The 24645-nt window shown below is 39.0% G+C and overlaps 1 protein-coding gene across 1 annotated transcript; it reads right to left on the reverse strand.

Moving 5' to 3' along the window:
- Positions 1-729: 729 nt before the first annotated feature.
- rp1l1b (rp1 like 1b) lies at positions 730-24207 on the reverse strand. The gene is made up of 4 exons (XM_084091760.1): positions 24048-24207; positions 20151-20780; positions 14575-14752; positions 730-14454 (listed from the first exon to the last, which is right to left on the reverse strand). Exons 2-4 carry the CDS (start codon positions 20640-20642, stop codon positions 1796-1798), a joined length of 13329 nt encoding a protein of 4442 aa, XP_083947886.1. The 5' UTR covers positions 20643-20780; positions 24048-24207; the 3' UTR covers positions 730-1795.
- Positions 24208-24645: the final 438 nt, after the last annotated feature.

Raw genomic sequence — 24645 nt, forward strand, 5'->3', positions numbered from 1 at the left:
TCACCTTCAATATTTTCAGGGGGCATTTTTTATTGTGTCATGAATGTCATAGTATGATCTATTGAAGGTTCAGAGACAAAGTCAGCTCCCTTGAAATAATTTTCCTCTTATTCAAAACTTCTGAAAGGCACAGTGACCAAAGCAACATAGCATTTGTAATGCGAGTGGACAGCAGAGTTACGGAAGATCGATAGAGTGGCAGGTGTCTGTCATTGCACATGCATTTTACTGGAAGAAAAAATATTTTAAGCGACTATAGTTACACATAGAAAGACATTAGAATACTAATGAAAGAGTAAAGTCTATTTCACCATCTTATATAATATTTCAGGCTAGGTAGGTAAAATGTACAAGTATGGCTGACATCTCTACAAGGTGTCATTAGTGCTTAATGCTTAAGCCACACGTCGACTTAAATAACAATGACCCCATAATTCAATTAAGCAATCCTCTGGAAGGATTATGTAGACATGTAAAGTACATCCTAGACCTAGAAATTTGACCTTTTAAAGCTGGAGAAAAAAATAAATAATTATAAAACAGTAATATGCAGATGATACAACAGAGATTACTACTCGCAGCATAAGCCCAACCTAAATATACTTCTATATTGTTTTTAGACAAGAACTCATATTTAAAACCAAAATGATGCATTTTAAAAGGTGCGCTCAAGAAAAGCCCCATGACTTTTTCAGGCTTTTTGATTAATTTCTCAAGCTAAAAAATAAAAACCATTTAAAATATTTTTTATTTCAGGCAGGAATTTAGTACATTCAAGTCACAAAGAATTGATCATATTTAAGTTAACCATTACCTTTTGGCCAGCAGAAAAGACACTGCAATGAAGGAACCACATTTGCATGTTGCATAAGAACATAATCCTTTAGATGTACAACAATGCTTTACGTGTTGTGGCAAAACATCTGAGGCATGTCTTAACGTGTACACCTCAACTCTTATAATACACAATATGATGTAATATGGGTGATTTTTGGTGTACATCTGCATTTAGTACACTTACTTACCATAAAAGTAAGCATTACTGTACATATTCTGACTAAGCCTGATGGTGGACTTCTGTTAGGTGATTTAGCAGGGATAACAATGTTTTTCTTTTACCTTTTATAATGATTTTATAATCACAATCAAATATGAAAGTCACATTAAACACTCTGTCAATTCAATACACATTCATTCTTATGCACTCATACACACAGGTCAGGCCCCCTGATTTCCCTTACACGTCACCATGGTATGTGATTTTCCATTTACAGTGTATTTAAATAAAGGGACATTTTAGTACACTTGTATAGCAGCACACACATACATTAAACATTTGTAATCCTTTATCAGCAGTCCCTTATTCCCCATGGCTAAGGCTTACAACCAAGTGTTTTATATAAACTGCAATTAAATATGTTGTTTTGACAGAAATTTAATACAATTCTAAACAAGTTTCTACCATAAAGCTAGAAGAGCTTTCTGTGCTGTTCAAGTTTCAGAAATTCCCTTTTTACAGTACCTGAGCAGTAATGCTGTGCGTTTGCATATATAATCTGCATATACAGTACAATGGAATCATAAGTAAAGTGCATAATTTTTTATAAATAACATTATATTTTATATTATATTAAATAAATAAAATAAGGGGTCCAAAAGGCTACTAAGAAAAAAACTCAATTTAGGTTTATAGTATTTATAAGGTCTAATTATAATAGAGAAATAACCTATCTGGAACCATTTTTACATGCTCAAAACTATCTTTGGTTATTTTCTCTGATGTCGAGGAATGATTCTACGGGTTGGCTTTCAGATTATTTAAACCATTCTGATTCTTTGTCAGTTCCTCATGAACTTCTTCGAAGGAACCTGGCTGAGATTCCATGGATGACTTTGTCATCTGCTTTTGCAAGGCATTTTCAGATGATTCCCATTCACTGTCCTTTGAATCATCATTAGTCTCATTTGTTTGGTTCTGCTCTTCTTCTGCTGTATCCTCTGTAATATCTGAGAGTTTGCCCTTCTCATTTCCATTCAACTCTTCAACCTGGTCTTTTTCCACATAAGAACTCTCTCTTGCATCATCACTCTCATCCTCTTGAGTCTCTTCGTCTTCAACTTCATGTTCATTATCCTCTTCCCTCCTCTCTGGTTGTCCAGTGGCTGAGAGTTTGAGGAAATTCAGAGCATGAATGATCATCTTGAAGGTTTTATGTGCAGTTTTTTTCTGTGGTTTGCCCTCTGATTCAGAATTCAAATCCACGACTTGGTTGTGTTCTTCTGTTTCCGAGTCTTCTCCATCAGCATCAGCCCCATCCTCAGACTCTACCAAAAAATTAAATGAAGTTTCCCCATCTGGTTTTTCATCTATTGGTTTTGGCTGTAACACAGGCTGTAAAGCTGGAGCATTGCCATCATGTTCCCCTTCATCTGTCTCCATATCTGGCTCGGTATCATCCTCAGCTTCATCACCAGCTTCAGCTGATTCACCAATGTTGGCCACAAGACCACATTTATTTGCAATTATCTCCACACCATCATCTTCTTTCTCACTTTCTTCACCATTATCATCAACACTATCTAGGACAACATCACCCTTGTTCTTAAGAGATGTTTCGTCTTCAACCACATCAAGACACTCTGTGTCTTCAAGGTTAGAAATAATGTCTCCCTCCTCTGCTGCTTCACAACTGACAGATTCCTTGTCTTCCTCAACGTCTGATTGACTTTTGTCTGTCTCTTCTCCAGTTGTCTCATGATCAGGTGTTTGCTTTCGCTCTGCCAGTTCTACCTCAGCATTCTTGTCTTCTGCTGTGGTGCTGTCTTCAACAGTAGCTTTCTCTTCAGACATCTCAGTTTCAGCTTCAGCGGTCCCTTCATCTGCTGTGTCCTCGTCACCTGCATCAGTCTCTCCTTCAGTTTCAGCAGTCTGCCCATCTTCTACAGATTCATTCTCAGCCATCTCACACTCTTCTACAGTGCCATCATTAACTGTCTCACCCTTTTCTGCAGTTTGATCATCACCTGTATCACCATCTTCTGTAGTTTCAACTTCAGCATCTTCTACAGATTCATTATTAGCAGATGTCTCACCCTCTACAGTTTCATCTTCATCCTCGCCAGCAGTTTGTCCATCTTCTACAGATTCATTTTTAGCAGCTGTCTCACTATCTTCTGCAGTTTCATCTTCAGTTATGTCCTCCTCTCCAGCAGTTTGTTCATCTTCTTCATCTCCACTGTCTTCTGCGGTTTCGTTTTCAGCCGCCTCTTGCTCTTCTCCAGTGTCGTTGTTTCCTGTCTCAGCTTCTTCTCCAGTTTCATCTTCAGCAGTTTGTCCATCTTCTGCGGTGTAATTTTCATCCACCTCATCCTCTTCTGCAGTGTTGTCATTAACGGTCTCACCTTCTTCTCCAGTTTCATCTTCAGTTATTTTATCCTCGCCAGCAGTTTGTCCATCTTCTGAAGCTGTTTCACTGTCTTCTGCAGTTTCATTTTCAGCCACCTCATGCTCTTCTACACTGTCGTTGTTTCCTGTCTCAGCTTCTTCGCCAATTTCATCTTCAGCAGTTTGTCCATCTTCTGCAATTTCCTTTTCAGCCACCTCATCCTCTTCTGCAGTGTCGTCATTAACTGTCTCACCTTCTCCAGTTTCATCTTCAGCAGTTTGTCCATCTTCTGCAGTTTCCTTTTCAGCCACCTCATCCTCTTCTGCAGTGTCATCATTAACTGTCTCACCTTCGCCAGTTTCGTCTTCAGCAGTTTGTCCATCTTCTGCAGTTTCCTTTTCAGCCACCTCATCCTCTTCTACAGTGTCATCATTAACTGTCTCACCTTCTCCAGTTTCATCTTCAGCAGTTTGTCCATCTTCTGCAGTTTCCTTTTCAGCCACCTCATCCTCTTCTGCAGTGTCGTCATTAACTGTCTCACCTTCTCCAGTTTCATCTTCAGCAGTTTGTCCATCTTCTGCAGTTTCCTTTTCAGCCACCTCATCCTCTTCTGCAGTGTCGTCATTAACTGTCTCACCTTCTCCAGTTTCATCTTCAGCAGTTTGTCCATCTTCTGCAGTTTCCTTTTCAGCTACCTCATCCTCTTCTGCAGTGTCGTCATTAACTGTCTCACCTTCTCCAGTTTCATCTTCAGCAGTTTGTCCATCTTCTGCAGTTTCCTTTTCAGCCACCTCATCCTCTTCTGCAGTGTCGTCATTAACTGTCTCACCTTCTCCAGTTTCATCTTCAGCAGTTTGTCCATCTTCTGCAGTTTCCTTTTCAGCTACCTCATCCTCTTCTGCAGTGTCGTCATTAACTGTCTCACCTTCTCCAGTTTCATCTTCAGCAGTTTGTCCATCTTCTGCAGTTTCCTTTTCAGCCACCTCATCCTCTTCTGCAGTGGCATCATTAACGGTCTCACCTTCTCCAGTTTCATCTTCAGTTATTTTATCTTCTCTAGTGGTTTCTGCTTCTGGAGTTTGTCCTTTATCTAAAGTTTTATCTTCAGGTGTTTCACCCTCTTCTACTGTTTCACCCTCAGCAGTCTCTCCATCTTTTGCAGTTTTACTTTCATCTGTATTAAGCTCTTCTTCAGTGTCATAATTAGTTGTCTCACCATCTTCTGCAGTTTTATTACCAGCTATGTCATCCTCTTCAACGGCTAGCGCTTCTGCAGTCGGCCCGTTTTCTACAGTCTCTTCAGCAGTGGTCTCACCCTCTTCATAAGCTGTTTCATCCTGCTCTTCTGATTCTTCCTCAGTGTATTCTTCAGTTGCTTCCTCCTTTGCTGTTTCAGCCTGCATTATATCATTAAATTCACTAATGTCATCATTTGCCACATCTTCATCTAATTCATCATTAATCTTAGAACTGCTTTCACTTTCTTTGACGGCCATTACATCAGAATCAGTCTCATCATTCTGCTCTTGCTCTTCATCTTGTTCTGCTGCCTTATGTTGTGATGTCATCGTGTTATTAGACATCTCAGCAATTTCCCCAACTTCATCCACATCTTTCCTTAAATGTTTGGATATATTTGATTGTTTCACAGAACTATCCTCTACATAAGTGCTGGAGGCTTTGTCTTCCTCTCCACCCTCCTCACTTTCTTGTTTTTCATAATCTTCCTTAATTTTTTGGGCACTGGAAGCAAGAATTTCTTTATTCATCCCCTCTTTCTCATCCTCCTCTTTGACAGCCTGAAGCCCCACATGTTCTCCCTCCTTCTTACTGGCTGTAGATTCACTGGCAATCCCCCCGATGCTTTCATTGGTAGGAGACGATTTCTTTATCTGGAGAATTCTTCTCAAATCAAAGTCCATCATCACAGGGGCAGAATTCATCATTTCCACAGGTAACACATGTTTGGATGCCATCTTCTTTTTCAAGCATGTGTCACAAGGACAAAATTCATCATCGCTACGTTGATCACTGAAATCAGTCCCTGTCATTGTGTAATCATCATCACTTTTAGCAGGTTGCGGATCAATTGATTGGTTGCGCATTACTTTCAGGCGTCTCCGCTTTTGCTCCGTTTGAATGGTAGATTCACGTGACATTGTCTCTTTTGGTGGTCTTGGTCTTCCAGCTCTGCCTTGGATTTTTCTTAGTTCCCTGTCAATACTCGTTTGTATCCGTCTGCGGACTTCATCTTGCAATTCACTTATCATGGCGTCAAGCTGCTCATTGTCATCCAGATTCCAACGGACTTTGAACTCAGCCATTGCATCAACATAATTTGTCATAAATTGTTTTTCTAATTTGTTCAATAAATTCAGAATCCATACAGGATCAGGGTCTTGAGAAAGCCTTTTTGAAAAATGACCTCTTTGTAGTGTTGGAGCACTGCTTGAACTTGTGTCCTCTTGACGGTCTGATTCAGTTTCCTTATTATTTCCAGAACTCTTGTTTGATGAAACAGGTGTTTCAATGAGTTCCCTTGGACTATCGTTATTCCTGATAGTCTCGTCAGAACCTCGGACATCTTTTAGCTTCTCTTCAACTGTGTCCATAGTCCCTGGAGTCCACTGAGCTTGACTGGCTGAATCATATTTTGATACTGGTGTTTCTGAAGCTTCCTCTTCCACGGTTTCATCAACTTCCTGTACCTTTGTCAGGGTGTCCAGGCCTTCACATTCTTTATTGATTTGGGCTTGGGTGCCGTCATTGACACTACTTTTCCCAGAACCTGTTGAGCCACTGTTAACATCTACCCCTGATGATGACCTGGCTTTGAATTCCTTGTCCAGATGCTTGTTTTTTTCCTCAGATGTCTTCTCACTGTCTGTGGGGTCACAAAGCCAAAGGGACTCAAGCATGCTCATGAGCTCCTGGTATTTTCCTTTTTTACCATCTTCATCATTAGAACCAAAGTCTAACAACTGTAATTTTGCCAAACAATCCAGAAGGCCTTGCGCTGATGTACTGAGCTTACGTCCATATACACGAGACACCTCTGGTAAGCTATTGCATCTGTCCAATTTGGGGCTCAGCAAGACTTTCATCACCAGAACTGAGGAATTAAACATTTTCGGTTCTTCTCCCCTCTGAGAGTGATCACCCTCAGCAATTTTTTTGTCAATAGCGCCCTCTGCATTCACCATATAAGCATCTTCCATTCCAGGTTGTGTTTCAAGCTTGGTTACGCCATGTCGCAAAGTTTCATGTTTATTTTCATCCCCTGAAGGCACATGTGATGTGCATAGTGGTTCTATTGAATCAAAGTTGTCGTGAAATTCATCGCCTAAATCACACAAGGTGGTGTCTGATGGAATTTTCCTCAGCCATTCATTTACCACCTCAGTTGGGGAGGCATTTGGCAGGCAAGAAGGACTCAGCTCAGACATGTCTTCATCCATCTTGTGGCAAGACGAGTCACTCCCAATCCTTTTCCTACATTTGCTACTTTTTTCACTCTTGATGTCACTGACATTTGTATCAGATTTACAAGATTGAGTTTTTTGACAGAGTTCTGCTGCTATATTCAAACAGTCAGTGTGTTCTTCTCTCGGGTCTAGAGCAGTAACGGTCTGTGATAACATGCTATCATTGGAGCTGGCAAGTAAATTAACAGGTTTTTTGGATTTTTTGGGAGATTTTGGTGGGATAGGACTGAGATGGTTTCCTGAGGTAACAGATAAAGTTGCTGAATGACACCTGGGTGTATTTTCCTCAACTTTCTGTATCGACCTGGTGCTTAATTTATTGTTTCTTCCATCGACAACTGTAGTTTTAACATCATTCTTTTGACCGTTTACTTTTAAATGAGATGATGAACTGGATATATTACTCTCTGGTCTGTCAATCATTTCAGCAATATTTCCTTCTTTAGCTGAGGCACTTGAAATTGGTCTTTTCTGTTGTGTAGAACTGCATTTTGAACAGACACTTTGAGATTTATGGGTAACATCTGGACTTCCAGTTTTCTCTTGACCTGTGATTTCAGTGTGTACAGACATACCAGAAGCTTTGCTAGATGGACGGATCTCTTCGGTTGGAGAGCTCTGCCTCACTGAACCATTGGCAGATGAAGTATTTAAATACTTTGTTTTGGAGGATTTATTGCTTGCTACATCATCTTTGTCCTGGTTTGTGTCTCTAGGAAATGTAGAGCTGCAATTAGAGCATTTGGACTTTGATTTACTAGAGACATTTGACTTAGCCGATTCAAAACTTTTAGGTCTTTCCTCTGGGGTCTGTGTTGTTTCAGTTGTTATTCGTACTGCAGATTCTGATAAACACTGGTCAGATCTACCACATATTTCAGTCTTTGATGAACCAGATGTTCTTGAGTTCATTGAAACAGCACCTTTATCTATTTCATCAACATCATCAACCTCATAGTCTTCAACTATCCCAGTAGACACTGAGGTGCTTGTTGGTGTTAAAACTCTTTCAGAGTCTGAATTAACTGAGCTGATTTTGGACTTTGCTGACTTTTTAGAGAGAGGACTTGCAGGTACTTCATGTTCAGAGTCTTTTTCAGATGATGCCATTTGAATTGAAGACTTGTTTATTGCACTGCAAACATATTTATTTGAGTTCTCTGTGTGGGATACTTTTGATTGATCACACACTGGACTCTCACCTCTGTTTAATTCCATATCTACAGTGTTTGTGGCTGTATGGACCTGACTCTCAGAAACCTTAGACTTCTTGGATCTTGTAGATACGTTAGACTTGACTGACAATTTGCTTGATGATCTGTTTGCTTTTTTATCCACACCTGCTTTAGAGACTTTAGATTCTGCAGATGTATTAGACATCACACTTGTTGATCTTCTGTCAGGCTCTTCAGCTTCTGAGAGGAGGGACTTTGCAGAAGCGTTTGATTTGGTAGGCACAACACTTGATTTAACAGTGGCATCAGATGTTGTAGATGAGGTTGACTTTACAGACAAAGAGCTTGTTGTTCTTTCTACCGGTTTATTTGCTTCATCGTCCTCCTCCGCTGTTCTTCCTGAATGTTTTGATTTCTCAGACGCACAAGATTTTGCAGACATTGCACTTGATGATCGAACATCTCCTGTATCTGTGTTTCCAGTTTCTTTTGGAGCAACTCCTGAAATATTAGACCTCTGAGATCTTGCAGATGTTTTAGATGTAACTGATGCTGTACTTGGTGCTCTCTGCTGTACATTGCTAATTAGCTGGGAATCTTCTGACTTGTTTGATCTTGCAGAAATATTAGAAATAGAGGACAAAGCACTTTCTGTTCTTGCTTCCTTTTGTTTATCTTCATTGACAGGGTCTTCTGGACCAGATCTTCCAGAGACAACAGATTTCAATGACCTCGAACTTGGTGCCCTCTTCACTTTTTGTTCATCTGGTTCAACTATGATTATTTCTGAAACTTTTGATGCTCTGGATCTTACAGAAGAATTCGATTTTGCAGACACTGCACTTGGAGCCCTTTCTTGGATTTCTTCCTCATTTGAGATCTCATTTTCATCAAGTGTGGCTTCAGACAGTTGGGAAATGCCACTTGGAGGTCTATCTAGGTTCTGAACTTCTTCCTCTGGATACTTTGACTTATTGGATCTTACTGAAATTCTGGATTTGGTAACACTTGGTGCTTTTACTTCACTTTCTTCTTCATCAGGTTCTTCTGCCTGTACTTCTGAAACCTTTGATGCTTTGGATTTTGCAGAGATACTGGTTTTGGTAGAAATATCAGATTTTTCTGACATAGCACTTGGCACTCTGTCCCCTTTTTCCTTATTATCAGTGTTGACATCTGTTGCAGAAGCATTTGACTTTTTTGATTTTGCAGAAATGTTTGACTTGGCAGACAAAGCACTTGAAGCTCTCTCTTCTTCTTGGTCTTTTGCATCAGGCTCTTCTGCCTGTACTTCCGAAACTTTCGATGCTTTGGATTTTGCAGAGATACTGCTTTTGGTAGAAATAGCAGAAATGTTTGACTTTGCAGACAAAGCACTTGAAGCTCTCTCTTCTTCTTGGTCTTTTGCATCAGGCTCTTCTGCCTGTACTTCCGAAACTTTCGATGCTTTGGATTTTGCAGAGATACTGCTTTTGGTAGAAATAGCAGAAACGTTTGACTTTGCAGACAAAGCACTTGAAGCTCTCTCTTCTTCTTGGTCTTTTGCATCAGGCTCTTCTGCCTGTACTTCCGAAACTTTCGATGCTTCGGATTTTGCAGAGATACTGCTTTTGGTAGAAATAGCAGAAAGGTTTGACTTTGCAGACAAAGCACTTGAAGCTCTCTCTTCTTCTTGGTCTTTTGCATCAGGCTCTTCTGCCTGTACTTCCGAAACCTTCGATGATTTGGATTTTGCAGAGATACTCCTTTTAGTAGAAATAGCAGAAACGTTTGACTTTGCAGACAAAGCACTTGAAGCTCTCTCTTCTTCTTGGTCTTTTGCATCAGGCTCTTCTGCCTGTACTTCCGAAACTTTCGATGCTTTGGATTTTGCAGAGATACTGCTTTTGATAGAAATAGCAGAAACGTTTGACTTTGCAGACAAAGCACTTGAAGCTCTCTCTTCTTCTTGGTATTTTGCATCAGGCTCTTCTGCCTGTACTTCCGAAACTTTCAGTGCTTTGGATTTTGCAGAGATACTGCTTTTGGTAGAAATAGCAGAAACGTTTGACTTTGCAGACAAAGCACTTGAAGCTCTCTCTTCTTCTTGGTCTTTTGCATCAGGCTCTTCTGCCTGTACTTCCGAAACTTTCGATGCTTTGGATTTTGCAGAGGTACTGCTTTTGGTAGAAATAGCAGAAAGGTTTGACTTTGCAGACAAAGCACTTGAAGCTCTCTCTTCTTCTTGGTCTTTTGCATCAGGCTCTTCTGCCTGTACTTCCGAAACTTTCGATGATTTGGATTTTGCAGAGATACTCCTTTTAGTAGAAATAGCAGAAACGTTTGACTTTGCAGACAAAGCACTTGAAGCTCTCTCTTCTTCTTGGTCTTTTGCATCAGGCTCTTCTGCCTGTACTTCCGAAACTTTCGATGCTTTGGATTTTGCAGAGATACTGCTTTTGATAGAAATAGCAGAAACGTTTGACTTTGCAGACAAAGCACTTGAAGCTCTCTCTTCTTCTTGGTCTTTTGCATCAGGCTCTTCTGCCTGTACTTCCGAAACTTTCGATGCTTTGGATTTTGCAGAGATACTGCTTTTGGTAGAAATAGCAGAAACGTTTGACTTTGCAGACAAAGCACTTGAAGCTCTCTCTTCTTCTTGGTCTTTTGCATCAGGCTCTTCTGCCTGTACTTCCGAAACTTTCGATGCTTTGGATTTTGCAGAGATACTGCTTTTGGTAGAAATAGCAGAAACGTTTGACTTTGCAGACAAAGCACTTGAAGCTCTCTCTTCTTCTTGGTCTTTTGCATCAGGCTCTTCTGCCTGTACTTCCGAAACTTTCGATGCTTTGGATTTTGCAGAGATACTGCTTTTGGTAGAAATAGCAGAAACGTTTGACTTAGCAGACAAAGCACTTGAAGCTCTCTCTTCTTCTTGGTCTTTTGCATCAGGCTCTTCTGCCTGTACTTCCGAAACTTTTGATGCTTTGGATTTTGCAGAGATACTGCTTTTGGTAGAAATATCAGATTTTTCTGACATAGCACTTGGCACTCTGTCCCCTTTTTCCTTATTATCAGTGTTGACATCTGTTGCAGAAGCATTTGATTTTTTTGATTTTGCAGAAACGTTTGACTTTGCAGACAAAGCACTTGAAGCTCTTTCTTCTTCTTCTTCTGCATCAACAAGCTCATCAGTTAAAACATCTGAAATTCTGGACTTATTGGATCTAGTTGAAACGCTTGATCTTGCTGACAACGCACTCTGAGCTCGTTCCTCTTTTAAATTATGTGACTTTTCCAGTCTTTCAGAAGCATTGGATTTAGATGACATAGCACTCAGAGCCCGTTCCTCTGCAACTTCAACTCCATCACTTACAGTGACTCCTGACTGATTGGATTGTGCTGAGAATGTACCATGAGCTCGTTCTTCCGTTTGGTCTTTTTCTGAGACCCTTGATTTAACAGATTTTGCAGATATGTTAGATTTAGAGGACAGTACACTTGCAGATCTCAAATCATCTCTATCTTCAGCCGCAATATCTGCTTCCATATCAGATCCTTTGGATTTCTTGGATTTAGAAGAGCTATTGGATTTTGTTGACAATGCACTTGGTGCTCTTTCCTCTTTGTCTGGTGATTTTTCTGTGCTATTGCAAGTTTCTTTAGGTGCTGTTCTGTATTCGTTTGATGTTTCAGAGGTATGTGATGCTGCATACACTGCAGATAATCGATCATCATCTCCTGCCACCACTGACATTTTGGACCCTTTAGATCTTACAGAAACGTTTGATTTAGCAGATTTTGCACTTGATGCTCTTTCCTCCAGTTGCTCTCCGTCTGACAGATTAGATTTTTTTGACAATGTGGAAACTTCAGATTTGACAGACAAAGCACTGGAGACTCTGTTTTCTGTCTCCTCCTCCTCCATCTTGGACTTTTTTGATTTCAATGAAGCATTTGATTTGATTGACAAAACACTAGGAGCTCGTTCCTTCATTTCTTCTCCTGATCCTGGTGTTGGGGTTTTCTTGGATTTGCTTGATCTTGCAGATGTAGTAGAATTTATAGAAATAGTGCTTGATGCTTTTTCCTGAACATCCTCATTTTCCTGTGCTTCATCTTGGTCTGCCTCTGAAATTTCGGAGGGTCTGGATCTTTTAGAGATATTTGATATTGATGACAGAGAGCTTGACGATCTCTCTCCTGGTAACTCCACTTGAGTAGCTGATTCAGCTTCAGGTGTGTTTAATTGCACTGAAGTATTCATTGAATTTAAACATCCCCCTCCTTCTTGAAGAGAAGCTGCTTCTGAAATGTCAGACTTTTGTGAGACAATTGATTTAATAGAAACGCTGCTGGGAGCACTGTCTTGCTCATCATCCTCAAGCTCGCTCAGCTCAATTGACATTCTAGATCTCGCAGAAATATTTGATTTTATCGAAAGGGAACTGTGAACTCTCTCTTCTGTTTGATCATCATTTGTCAGTTCTTCAATTCCAGACTTGTTTGATGTACCAGATTTAACACTTGACGCTTTCTCTTCTATTCTCTCCTCAGATGCCCCATCAGGTGCAGACTGTGTCTCTTTAGACTGACTAGATTTAACAGAAATACTTGATTTAGATGACACAGCACTTGCAGCCCTCTCCTCAACATTGTCCTGTGAATTAGCAAGCTCATCAAAACAATTTTCTGACAGTTTGGATCTCACAGATGTATTTGATTTAACAGACATGGCACTTGATGTTCTTTCTTCAGAATTTTGTTCCTCAGACTCATTGTCTGAGACTTCAGTATTTCTTGATTTGTCAGATCTATGAGACTTTATTGACATGGCACTGTGTGCTCTTCCATCCTGTACGAGTACTTTTGAAAATTTTGTTTTATTTGATTTTCCAGAGGTATTGGATTTTATGGAGATAGCACTTGAGGATCGCTCCTCGATTATTTCATCATTTACTTCAGTATTCTCTGGATCATTTCCATTTTCATAAGGGGCTGATAATTCAGACAGAGACTTTGTAGACATTTTCGATTTGGCTGACGTTGCACTTAGTGCCCTTTCTTCTGTTTCTGTATCTTGAACATCAATGTCTTCTAGTTGACCATTTGATTCAAAAGCCCCTGGAGTCGTTATGTCCTTTGAGACTACACATTTATACGTTTTTGGTCCAGACAAAGATTTGGGTGAAACAGATGCTTCAGACCTGACCGCTTTATCACCTGCTTCTGGACTGGCAAACTTTCTGGATGTTTTAGACTGCCCTGATGATGAAGCTTTGCTTGGCGGTCTTGGTGATAAATTCACCAGAGATGCAGGAGATTTACAGGGTGTAGTAGAACATGGGTTTGGTTCAGCATCTTTGCTTTCCTCATCTTCGCTCTCCTCATCTTCCTGTTGGCCACGGGATGCTCTCGAGATACTTAGAGGGAGATCGACATCTTCATCATCTTGGTCCTCTTTCAGTGATGCTAAAATTTGGGAAGAAGAGCTCACAACAGATATAGGCCTCTCATATTCCTCTACTGGCAGAGTGATTCCTCTACTGACACTAAATTGATCTTTAGGAAGGTTAGAGGATATGAGATCTGGCCTGTTCTCGTCATTATCAGATGTGTGAGTGTTCTCATGATTGTCTTCTATAGCACTTGTGCTCTTTGTTTTAGGGGACACCGAGCGCACTTCACTTCGACTGCAGCAATGGTTAATGGTACATTGTTCAATCGTGGTGTCGCCCTGCTGCCCGATGGTGTGTTGAATGCAAGTTGCCTTTTCCACTACATGCTCTGTGTACTCTTCACTGGACATTGTGCGCATGCTGTCAGTAGATGCCTTCTTGCACACTATTCTCCGCGAGGATGCACTTGAGCTTGAGGATCTGATGCGTCTTACAGATCCTTGACTAGGAGGTACAGGATTCTTCCACATGTCATACTCTTGACAGTGAGCACAGCAGTGCTGGCAATGTGACTCTTCAAAATGTCTTTGGTAACATTTGGTGCTATATGTCTCCTCTGCTTCACCAGCAGAGAGAGAGTCGGCTTCTGAGCAACTCTCTGCACTGCCATGAGTGATGGAACAAGCATCATCAGGTACTATATGGGATTCATTAAAAGAGCTCTTTGACTTCTTGACCTCTGTGGACCAGTGCAATGTCTCATTGTGTAATAGTCGAAAGCGCACTTTCATCTCCATTGACAGGCTTCCATCTTGGTTGACCAGAACTCGCTTTTCAATGTCATCATCCATCATATTTTCTCCTGTATGAGGACAATCGCCTCTGTGCCTTGGAGGTAACGAGTTGGTAGGTAAGTTGGTAAGTCGATTTGGAAACAACTTTTCAGATGAGGTGGACAGTCCTGCTGATCTGTTGCTTGAATCACACTTTGGATGGATGACACTTCTCTTTGTTTCTAGTCCAAAGTTGACTTCAAGAAAGTAATCACAATATTACAATAAATATTAAATATATTGTACAATATTTTTTTTATTGTGAAGTTATAGAAAAATGAATGATAAAGAAAATTACTTTTTGCAGTGTTACCTACCATTTCTCTTGGCCTCCTTTTTATCACTGCAGACACTAGAGCGTGGCTTTATGTTCAGCCTCGGAAGTTTGTCATAAGAGTTCTTCCTGAAGCTGTCCAACAGGAGTGGGTGGAAAGGCTCACGTCCCACACAAAACAAAATGCTCGGGCACTGCAGCAGACTTTGCACACTGTCAATCTGAAAAACATGCAAATCCCTCTCAACATTAGAGAGACTGTCTTTGCTGGTTGATTACAACATGACAGAATCAAATTGATTGAGATCAGCAATATCTGGCTGAAATTAAACAGCAGGGATTATTACAACTGCCAAGTTCTGATGAGGAAATGTGCTATTGATGGATTGAAGCCATACCAATTAAAGGTTAATGGCCATGGGAAGTCAAACCATCTGGTGTATACATTTTCCCACACTAATTTTTAATCATGAAAACAGTGATCTGAAAATGTGTGTGTGTGATCCATTATGCAGGGTGTTTTCGGTGCATGAGTCAGTACCCATGGGTCAGCACAAACAACAAGTGTGAAAAAAAAAAAAAAAAAACTTCATCCCTAATTAAAAACTAGTGTCACTACATTAATGTTTCTTAAAAAAAAAAAAAAAAACAATCAGCATAGTATCATAGTTCATCTGAGAGCTTCATTCATTAGAGCTGTGTTAACTTAGGTTATAAATATTGGGGATGTTAAAAAAGAAATAATTATTTTTATGTTGAGACAGTTAAAGGTTTTAAGCTTTTCTTTCTTTTTTTTTTGGAAAAATGAAAAGAGCCCAGCAACATGAGTACTATGGTGCTTCAGTCTTGTCCAAATAACCTTTTAACTGTAGTCATCCAACAACATCTGAGGTTGAACCAGGTTCCAAACTCATGAAATCAGAATAGACTGTGTATAAATAGAGAAAGAGTAAAAGTACACACATCAACATCACATATCACTCTTTAACACAATACTAACTTTATGCTCAATCTGCATGCTTTGCAGTTTTAGATCTTCAAAACTTTTCAATTTTGCAGTGGATTTGAAGATAATTAATTGGAACTGTAGAGGATGCGAGTATCTCAAACTGTATGTTTTCATGGCATTGACCTGCTTCTGTTGGTTCAAAATAGCTCTGATTTGAGCAAGATTAATAGTTATTCTCTGGATGCTGGTGCATCACTGCTGTGCAAAAATACAAGTAAAGGAATATCCTGATCATATCTAACAAGAACAGCAGGAAAGGTTTATTCAAAGATGTTTAAAAAGAGTGAATGAAAGATGAGAAAGCTTCAAGGCAATCAAGAGAATGACATAAATAACAAGTAACAATGTAATTCTGTTCTAAATAAGGTTAAAGGTTAGAGAATGCAAATGTGTATATCCAGATAGCCATCAGTTATCATCAATTTGAAGCACACTTTAGTGATCCTGACCGTATTTGTGCAAAGTAAATGTTTTTGTAAGAATATTATTGCCTGTTGGAAAAAAAGTTAAGTGTTGAGTGTTTTTTTATTATTATTACTAGTAATGGTTGCCCTTTCATTTGGAATCTAACATAATAGTCAGTCATTAATTTTGACCCAGGCTGCGTCCGAAAGCTTAAAAATGCTGCTTTTGGAGGATGTATTCCAAGGTAGGAATGCAATGTTAGCTTCACTTCCTGTCTCCATACCTTCATTTGATTGAGGCAGCATAGATGTATCATTTCCTGCCTTTGATATCCCACAATCCTGTTCGTTCCATTCTGTGATGGATAAAGCTAAAAAATAAATATGGCATCTGAAAGTTGCGGTTGGTGGTCAGTTTTTATGTAAATGTACAGTTTTGTCAAATGTTTTCCACTTTCAATGTAATAATTTTGTGTTGTAGTAATTAAATAATTCATTTAGTTTTCACCAAAGCTATTTTGCTGTAGATTATTAAACCATTTTGCTGCCTCAGAAGAAGTCTTTCTGTTTTGTGAGGTTCCTTTGTGTGCAATCGCTGCCTGCAAAGTCATTGCCTGATAGGGTAATGAAGCAACAAGTCGGCTGCCTAAGCTTTGGGACGCAGCCTTAGTCAAACAAATGTTTTGTGAATGTTTTGGACTAACATTAAAATAATCGCTTCATCAGAGTAATTTGTTCTTGAATTGGGCTTCACCTTTCTGGTACATGCAGGAAACATTATCCTGTACTCTTAAGATGTAACCAATGCCACTCCACAAGATATATCTGACGAAACTACATATTGACGCACACATTATTTTCATTAATAGAGATGAAGAAATTAAATAAAATTATAAAAAAAATGTTGTGATCATTTTATTTGCAGTCTGGACCCCAAACAATATACTAAAGTAGGCTGCTGCGCTGCTGTTTTGTCATTTGCCTTGCCCATCAACTTAAGCTCAAAACTTTATGGCCTGGTTTCACAGACAAGGCTTAGATTAAGCCAGAATTAGGCCTTAGTTCAATTAGGACATTTAAGTAGCTTTTATAAACGTGCCTTAGATAAAAACATTACTGGTGTGACAAAAGTTTTGTCTTGAGACAAAATGATGGCACTGACACATTTTAAGATATGTTAGTGCAAGTTAGCCTAGAAATCTAGATGCACCCTAGCGGCAGCAAATTTTATTTTGCAGCCAGGGTCGTCTAGCAACTCACCGTTGGCTTGCGAGCTGGAAAAACCAAACTCTAATCAGGCCAATCACATCATGTATAGAGTCGGTGGGCGGGCTTAACATAATGACGGCAGAGTTGTGACGGTTCCGCGTGAATTCCCTGCTACTTGAAAACAAAGAAGATGGCTGCTACTGCTGGCAAATAGCGGTCTTTCGAATCGGCTTTGGCCGCGACTCTGGAAGACTTGGAGTTAAGCTTTTCTTTGAGAAAAGAACAAAGAACGGCACTGAATTCATTCTTAAAAAAGGAAGATGTGTTCTGAGTTTTGCCGACCGGATACGGCAAAAGTTTAATCTATCAACTAGCTGCTGGTGGGAAAAATGCTCTGGTTGGTTGTAGCGCTATCCTATTGCGTGCAGAAGGAATATGAAAGACAACTATTTATCTCGCCCCTCGGACACCCAATGGTGTGTTCCCAGACCCAACATCTTGATGTTGGTCTGGCTTATCAGGCTAAGTGCAAGTTACTTTAAGTTAAAACAGCTCAAGCATGCATTTTAGTCTAGGACTAGATTTAAGCCTTGTCTGTGAAACCAGGGGTATATCTTCAGAGATACACAAGGGTCCTGATGGATTCTGTTCTCTTTCTCTTACATGTTCAACTTTCAGCCAGTGACAAATAAAGCTTTACTCTACTGCTTGTCGAGCTATTTCTGGCATTGTCTCGCTGCCATTCGTAATGTTATCCATGTATCAGTCAGGCCCCTGTGGAGGGGTGTGTGCCACTTTACAGCATGTTTTCTATGGGAAGTACATGCCTGTGGCAGTGCTAATAGGATGTGCCTGCTCTACCACAGAGGACCAGCAGCGCTGACCAGAGTCAGCAGTGAGTCCAGCTCTGATGGGCAGGAAATGCCTGGATCGACTCCAGACATTCTGTGGACTCCAAGCCAAGAAGTGTTCCCCTTTTAAAGGAACAGCACTTTCTCTGCGTACAGCGTGATGACACCATTAGCACTGTGGCATACCATGCCGTACCCTTGCGTGCAAACACATAGAGACAGGTCTTGATTTGATAGGACAGCCTCTGGTTGCCCTCGGGGCTGTATAAGCTTCTCACCTTTTATCAGGGTTGCCATAGCTCAGTCCCAGAGGGGCTATTTCTTACACTGCCCGGGCCACCCTGTCCACCTCTTATCTACCCAAACCACCTGCAGACTGTAATTCTTTATTTTTTCCTCTTCCGTGGTCTGTGGCATTTGCCCTTAAGCGCAAGTGGGAGTGATAGCGACTAAAATGAACTTTACGCTGACTGATCTGCTCAAGTAATCTTGTTCTCAGCATTATGACCATTTCATAAATCAAACAACACGATCTTTGGAGACTGTCACTTTCTTTGGTAGACTCGAATAACTAATGCACAAAAATCTAATTAAAAAGCTCAAAATCAGAGGTCCCACAGCTTGGGGACTTTCCAGTTGTCAGATGTGGCGTCGCTTATATATACTTAGCTTCCTGTAAACATGTGTTTTAGCTAAAATGGAACAAACAAAGGAATAAAAGATTGCTAAAACATTTGCTAACTTATCTGCTCCCGAGCCTGTTTATCAGATCTTGATAAAAAAAAATCCAGTTTCAACCACTAGAGGCCTCTGTGTCCTTAGCACATGTGCTTCTCCTCCCAACTGACAGCTGATCTTACATAATTTAGGTCAGTTTACCAAAAAAAAAAAGAAAAAAAAAGCTACATGTACTTTATTGCAAGGTTACCCCAAGTTCAAATTAAATATTTTATTAAAGTTTGGAAGGAACACATTCAAATGATCTATCCAATCAGCACGAGATGAGGCCTATATATATACATTGCCACATCACCTATGTTCCTCAACAGTTTTCTGCATTCCTCTGCCACCCCAACTCCTCACTATCAGCTGGTTACTATCCCAGCTGGGGATACGGGGTGAGTACTTTGGGTTCGGGCCAAATTCAGAGCACAGAGAGCCCTCCCCTCAGACAGCACACCAAATACGCATACTCTCTTATTCTATCTGATTATTTGTATGTGTGAATGCATGAAATGTCTTGAAAATATAAAAGCAAATGATCTGCAGGATGTGCAACACCATTGAACTGATCAAAACTAGACTAAACTAATTCCAGGGATGTGCGCCAGAACTGAATTCAGAATGAAGTGATATTGAATTGAGCTAACAATCAAGATGCAGATTTGGAAGGAAGTAGAAATAAAATGTACTGATTTTCTAATAAATTTTAACTACAAAAGAAAAGACAAAGCTTGACAAAGTCTGAAAGTTTAAAGAAATTTGCTGTTTTTGAGAAAACTGTTGAAAAGTCTTGAATTTTGAAAGTTTTATATATGGTAGTAGGTCTTACAGGCAGACATTTGTCACATAAATTAGTTTATCATATTTGTTTCCGGAAGTACAAAATACTATAAAAAGTAGCTGATATAGTGACTATATCACCTCACACCCCCTTTTCTTTTCTTTTTATTGAGCATGACGTGCCTGGATGTTGAGTATAATTCCTACATAAGTGATTTTGTAAATAACTGATTTATAAGTTATATATTTTTTGTTTAAACTTGTGCTCAAAATTTTATATAAGAGCATAAACATCAGTACAAACACTACCGTTCAAAAGTTTGGGGTCAGTACGATTTTAATGAAGTCTCTTATGCTCACCAAGGCTGCATTTATTTGATCAAAACAGTAATATTGTGAAATGTTATTACAATTTAAAATCACTGTCTTCTATTTTAATATATTCTAAAACGTCATGTATTCCTGTGATGGAAAAGCTGAATTTTCAGCATCATTAATCATCATTAATCTAGTCTTGATCATAAATCAATCAAATATGCTGATTTGGTGCTCAAGAAACATTTCTTCTTATCAATGCTGGAAACAGTTGTGCTGCCTAATATTTTTGTAGAAACTATTGTATATATTTCCAGAAGAGACTCACCTTGTGGCCTTGCAGTGTGTAGAGCTTCCTGATGAGACACTGCATGAGTTCAGAAACCTCGTCCATGAAGAGCGGAAAACTGCGCAGGCTCCTGCGGTGCAGCACGATGGTCCTCCGGACAGAGGGGTCACTGTTTTTCACAAGCACAATCTTCCTGGAGTGTCTGTGATGATGGTGGTGATCTTCACTCTGTTCAGGAGCTTCTTCGGGTCTAATGGGTCTTCTGTTTGTATACTGCTGAGCGTGTGGATGTGTCTGGAAATGATACCACGGGTTCGAGTAAGCTCCCGAGGCCTCCGAAGCCATCGTCTTGGCCTGCTGGTGATCGACACACAGATAACATCCATGATCCTCCAGCGGTTCCAGTCTAGTTGAGCCAGAGGAGCCTCTGAAGGATGTTGCGGAGGAGTGCCCATGGGGGAAAGAGGGCTTTAGAGGTGGGTCGTCTGTGATGGTGTCAAAGCATTGAAAGCTTTGCTTGTGGGAGGCCATTTTAACTTCATCCAATGGCCTGTGGCAGATGTCAGTTGACTGTAGTTTAAATCAGAGGATAAAGGGACCACAGGAGAACATAGCAGGGCTATACTCTCTGGCCCAGCAGATCACACTCACTCATCCTCTCCTTCCATTCTGCAAAAGACAAAAACACAAAACACATGCACAGGTTAACATCACCAACAGAGCATTTCAAATAATACTGTGTAAAGCACACTAGGACAACATCTGATATTAGGGAATTTTATAACGCTTATCCAAATTGGACATAAATGAAATTGAATTGTTTAGGCCTATAAAACAAATTTGCAGATATGAAACATACCGTAAACAAGAATGTGGGCAGTATCTGGAATTCAAACAGTTTTAATATTTAAATAAAAAATGTAAATGTAAATAAAAATGCTATGATGTATTGTAAAATGAATAACATACAACTAGGTGATTTCATTAATAACTTTGCTTACTTGTCAAAAGTAAGATGTTCTTGCTTCCATTAAATATGCTCTATGGAAAACATGATTATCATGTTTGACACAAACTTGTGGAGTTTATGCAGCAGTGCTACTGTCATTAAAGATAATGCTTCATAAAAATCATGATAACCCTATTCAGCTATTACTCAAATTATAGGCTAATAATATAATTTGTAATGAAAAAAATAGTATTTTTATATATATATAAACAAACAAGAATTGTGCTGTACTGTATGCTTGCACTTGAATGCTTACATCGCATACTATAAGAAACATAAGAGCATTGATAATAAAATGAAGAATTTAATGCAAATGCAAACTAGTTGATGAGAATTTTCTTTGTGTAAAGCCAATCCGGAGAAACCTGGGCATAAAATAACAAGCTTAATCAAGAGGATAAACTCACAAGCTGAAAATACTGAATACATTCAACTCTGTCCTGTTCTTAACAGGATTTAAAATGATTTGCTGAGTGATCCACTTAAACATTTACATTGTCATGAAATTAAGTGTTTTTAGATTACTAACTGATACTTTACATTTAAATTTGAATTAGTTGTACTTTAACCTATCTCCAACCTTTTATAGCAGAATCGAATTAAAGTCTTTTCTCAATCACTTTCTTGCAGAATCAAGCTTCTTTACAGAAAGCACGGTACCTTTATAATTCAAAGTCTTTTTGCCCATTGCAACTATTGAAACTGAAAGTATTTTTGGTGTTGATGTCGAACCAAAACTGAAAACAGATTTAACATGTGACCAAACAGGTACATCTGCAGGAATCCCACTGGCACATCATGACAGCACATTTGTGCCTGGCACACTCTACAGCTGAGGGAGCATTACTGAGCTCAAGAGACAGAAATGATGGACAGATATCAGAGACTAAGCAGGGATAAAAAGAGCAGACTTCGCCTAAATTAGACTAAAGAGCTTATCTACAAGTGCAGGGAAAAAGTGGAAGCAACGTGACAGGATGAAGCTGCAGTAGAAGCCTATTTACACAAAGAAGCACAAATGTGAAAATTAAGTAATACCAAAGTCATGTTTAAGAAAGCAAAAATGTCAAGCAAGAAATGGAAAGACATGCTGATTTGTTCAAAGAAAAGGTAGAACGCTAAATCAGTAAAATCTAACATAACTATTAACATACAGTACAACAATTCTTACGTCAGATCAGTGAATATACCGCCTTATAATCTAATCCACATTTTTTCTGTGAAAATGTTTTTTTTTGTTTTTGTTTTTTTAAGGACCATGATCTCTTTGGAAAAAAGAGGACCATGAATCCTCAGTTCCAGCTCTCTTTTTCAACTCATGCTATCAGAACAAAATTTTTATTGCAAAGCAGGACAAAACCAGACTCTTTAAGTCTTGCAGAAGCACATAATAAACCGTAATGTGCTGTACATTAACGTTCAAAAGTTTGGGGTCAAAAATCAATCATTTAATTCAGCAATGATGCATTACTGAAAAAGATCTCACAAAAGATTTCTATTTCAAATAAATGCTGCACAACTGTTTTCAACAATGATAAATCAGCATATTAGAATGTTTTCTGAAGGATCATGTGGCCATGAAGACTGGAATAATGATGCTGAAAATTCAGTTTGCTATCGGAGGGACAAATTACATTTTAAAATATGTATTAAAATAGAAAGTATTATATTATTATTTAAGGGTGGTTGTTATAAATTATCCCGCTTATTACATGGCTACCTACCAAATAAATCAATAATTTGACACAAAATATTGATTTAAAAAGGAGTTTATTGATTTAAAAATGATTGTATTGCTTCTGCTAAAGAAAATAGTCTGTTCCGTCTCTACGGTTAGAATCCTGCATCCATAGCAATGTACTGTTTTTCATGGCAACGGTGTGTTATACTTAGCAGCAGTCTGTTATCAATAAATAACAGACCACATTCTACATTAGAATTCAACCAAGCCATGTAATAAATATAGTTTACATATTAAGTATAATAATATTTCACACTATTGTATTTTGGTAGAATAAATGCAGCATTGGTAAGCATAAGAATATAAAAAAATTACTGACCCCAAACTTTTGAATGTAAAGAACGAGTCTACTCAACTAGTCTAAAAACTAGGACACAGTGGGGATTTTTGATCACAATGTCTAGTCACAGTATAGCATGCATAAATAAATAAATAAATAACTTTAATACTGAAACTTCAGATTTTTCAAAGTACTATATGATTTGAAGGCATAATGAAGGCATAATGACTCAAACTGTGGAACCAGGAAAACTGAATCTGTATCTGTAAAAAATCTGTATTTGTAAAAAAAAAAAAAAAAAAAAATTCTAATAAATTACCAGGAGGCTTGTTCCAATATCTGCTTTTGATGAGAACATTTGAAGAAAAGAGAATGCAAACAAATAATATGTATCATATGATATCAATTATGTTACCCAAAACTAATAAAATTCTGTGATGCAGATGATCTGTAAGCTCAAAACACCATATGAAAAAGATGTCAAACAAACCTGAGATAAGTACATTTTAAGCATCATGACACACAGATCTTTGTAAATGCAGGCAGAAGTTTTGAATTCTGACTAGTACAATCCTATAATGCATCCCAGATAACTGCACCGGTGTTCCTCATTATTCTACAGTGCTTTTGCATGCACCTGATTTGATATTCGTGTGTTCACTTAATTCTGATGAACACCAAGTCCATCAAAAACCACAGACTGAAGCACAAAAATTGTAGATTCTTTAATTTCCCCATAATGATTTTTTAAACCAATGAGGTTTAGCCAAGGTCAAGGTAAAGACTGTGAAAGCACCCGACAGTCTTAATTACATTTTCAATTAACTGTGATCCAAATGAACCGGGTAAGTCTTCAATGTAAATTCAAACTGTCCCTTAAAAAAAAAAGCACTGCAAAATACTCACCATCAAAAGAACCATGATCACAATGTTGAGAAACCAAGAGCTCAGCAAAGCATCCTCTGAGTTTCCACACGAGAGCTGAGGAGGAGCAGGAGCTGCTATGAACTGCCAGCTGAGAAGCGGAGGCCACCGGGGGCCTATCTGCTAATCGGTCCTTGGGAAGCTAAGGATAGAACGGAAAGCCTTCTTAATCACCCTGAGACTACATCCAAATCTGCTGAGGCTTTGGACATGTGACTAGAACTTGGACATTGCATAAAAGAGTAGACAAACTTAGGACATTATCAGTAAAAGACTTTTAAGGGCACTGACAGTTCATATAGCAAATGGGTACATATTTGCAGGATCCACAGAACACATAAATAAAGCTTAAGCAGCCTCAGTGTGTCATAGACGGAAAGTTCTGTCTTGAGTCTTACAGTTCATAGGGGACATGAGCACGAACAATTAAATATCTTATATCAATCGATATCGATAAATTAAAAGGTCTCTAATACTGGTCAATAACACTACCGTTCAAAAATTACAATTTAAAATTACAGTTTCATATGTGACCCTGGACCACAAAACCAGTCACAAGGGTAAATTGTTCTAAAATTGA

This window comes from Abramis brama, assembly GCF_963993115.1.
Source record: "Abramis brama genome assembly, chromosome: 18".
Taxonomy (NCBI): domain Eukaryota; kingdom Metazoa; phylum Chordata; class Actinopteri; order Cypriniformes; family Leuciscidae; genus Abramis; species Abramis brama.

Bases quoted from the DNA above. Each gene is read 5' to 3' on its own strand.
- rp1l1b (XM_084091760.1), bottom strand. From the start codon at position 20,642: ATGGCCTCCCACAAGCAAAGCTTTCAATGCTTTGACACCATCACAGAC. The intron at 14,753-20,150 runs GTGAGTCTCTTC...CATGTTTTTCAG, and splicing joins ACACACTGCAAGGCCACAAG to ATTGACAGTGTGCAAAGTCT. The intron at 14,455-14,574 runs GTAGGTAACACT...ACTTTCTTGAAG, and splicing joins AAAGGAGGCCAAGAGAAATG to TCAACTTTGGACTAGAAACA.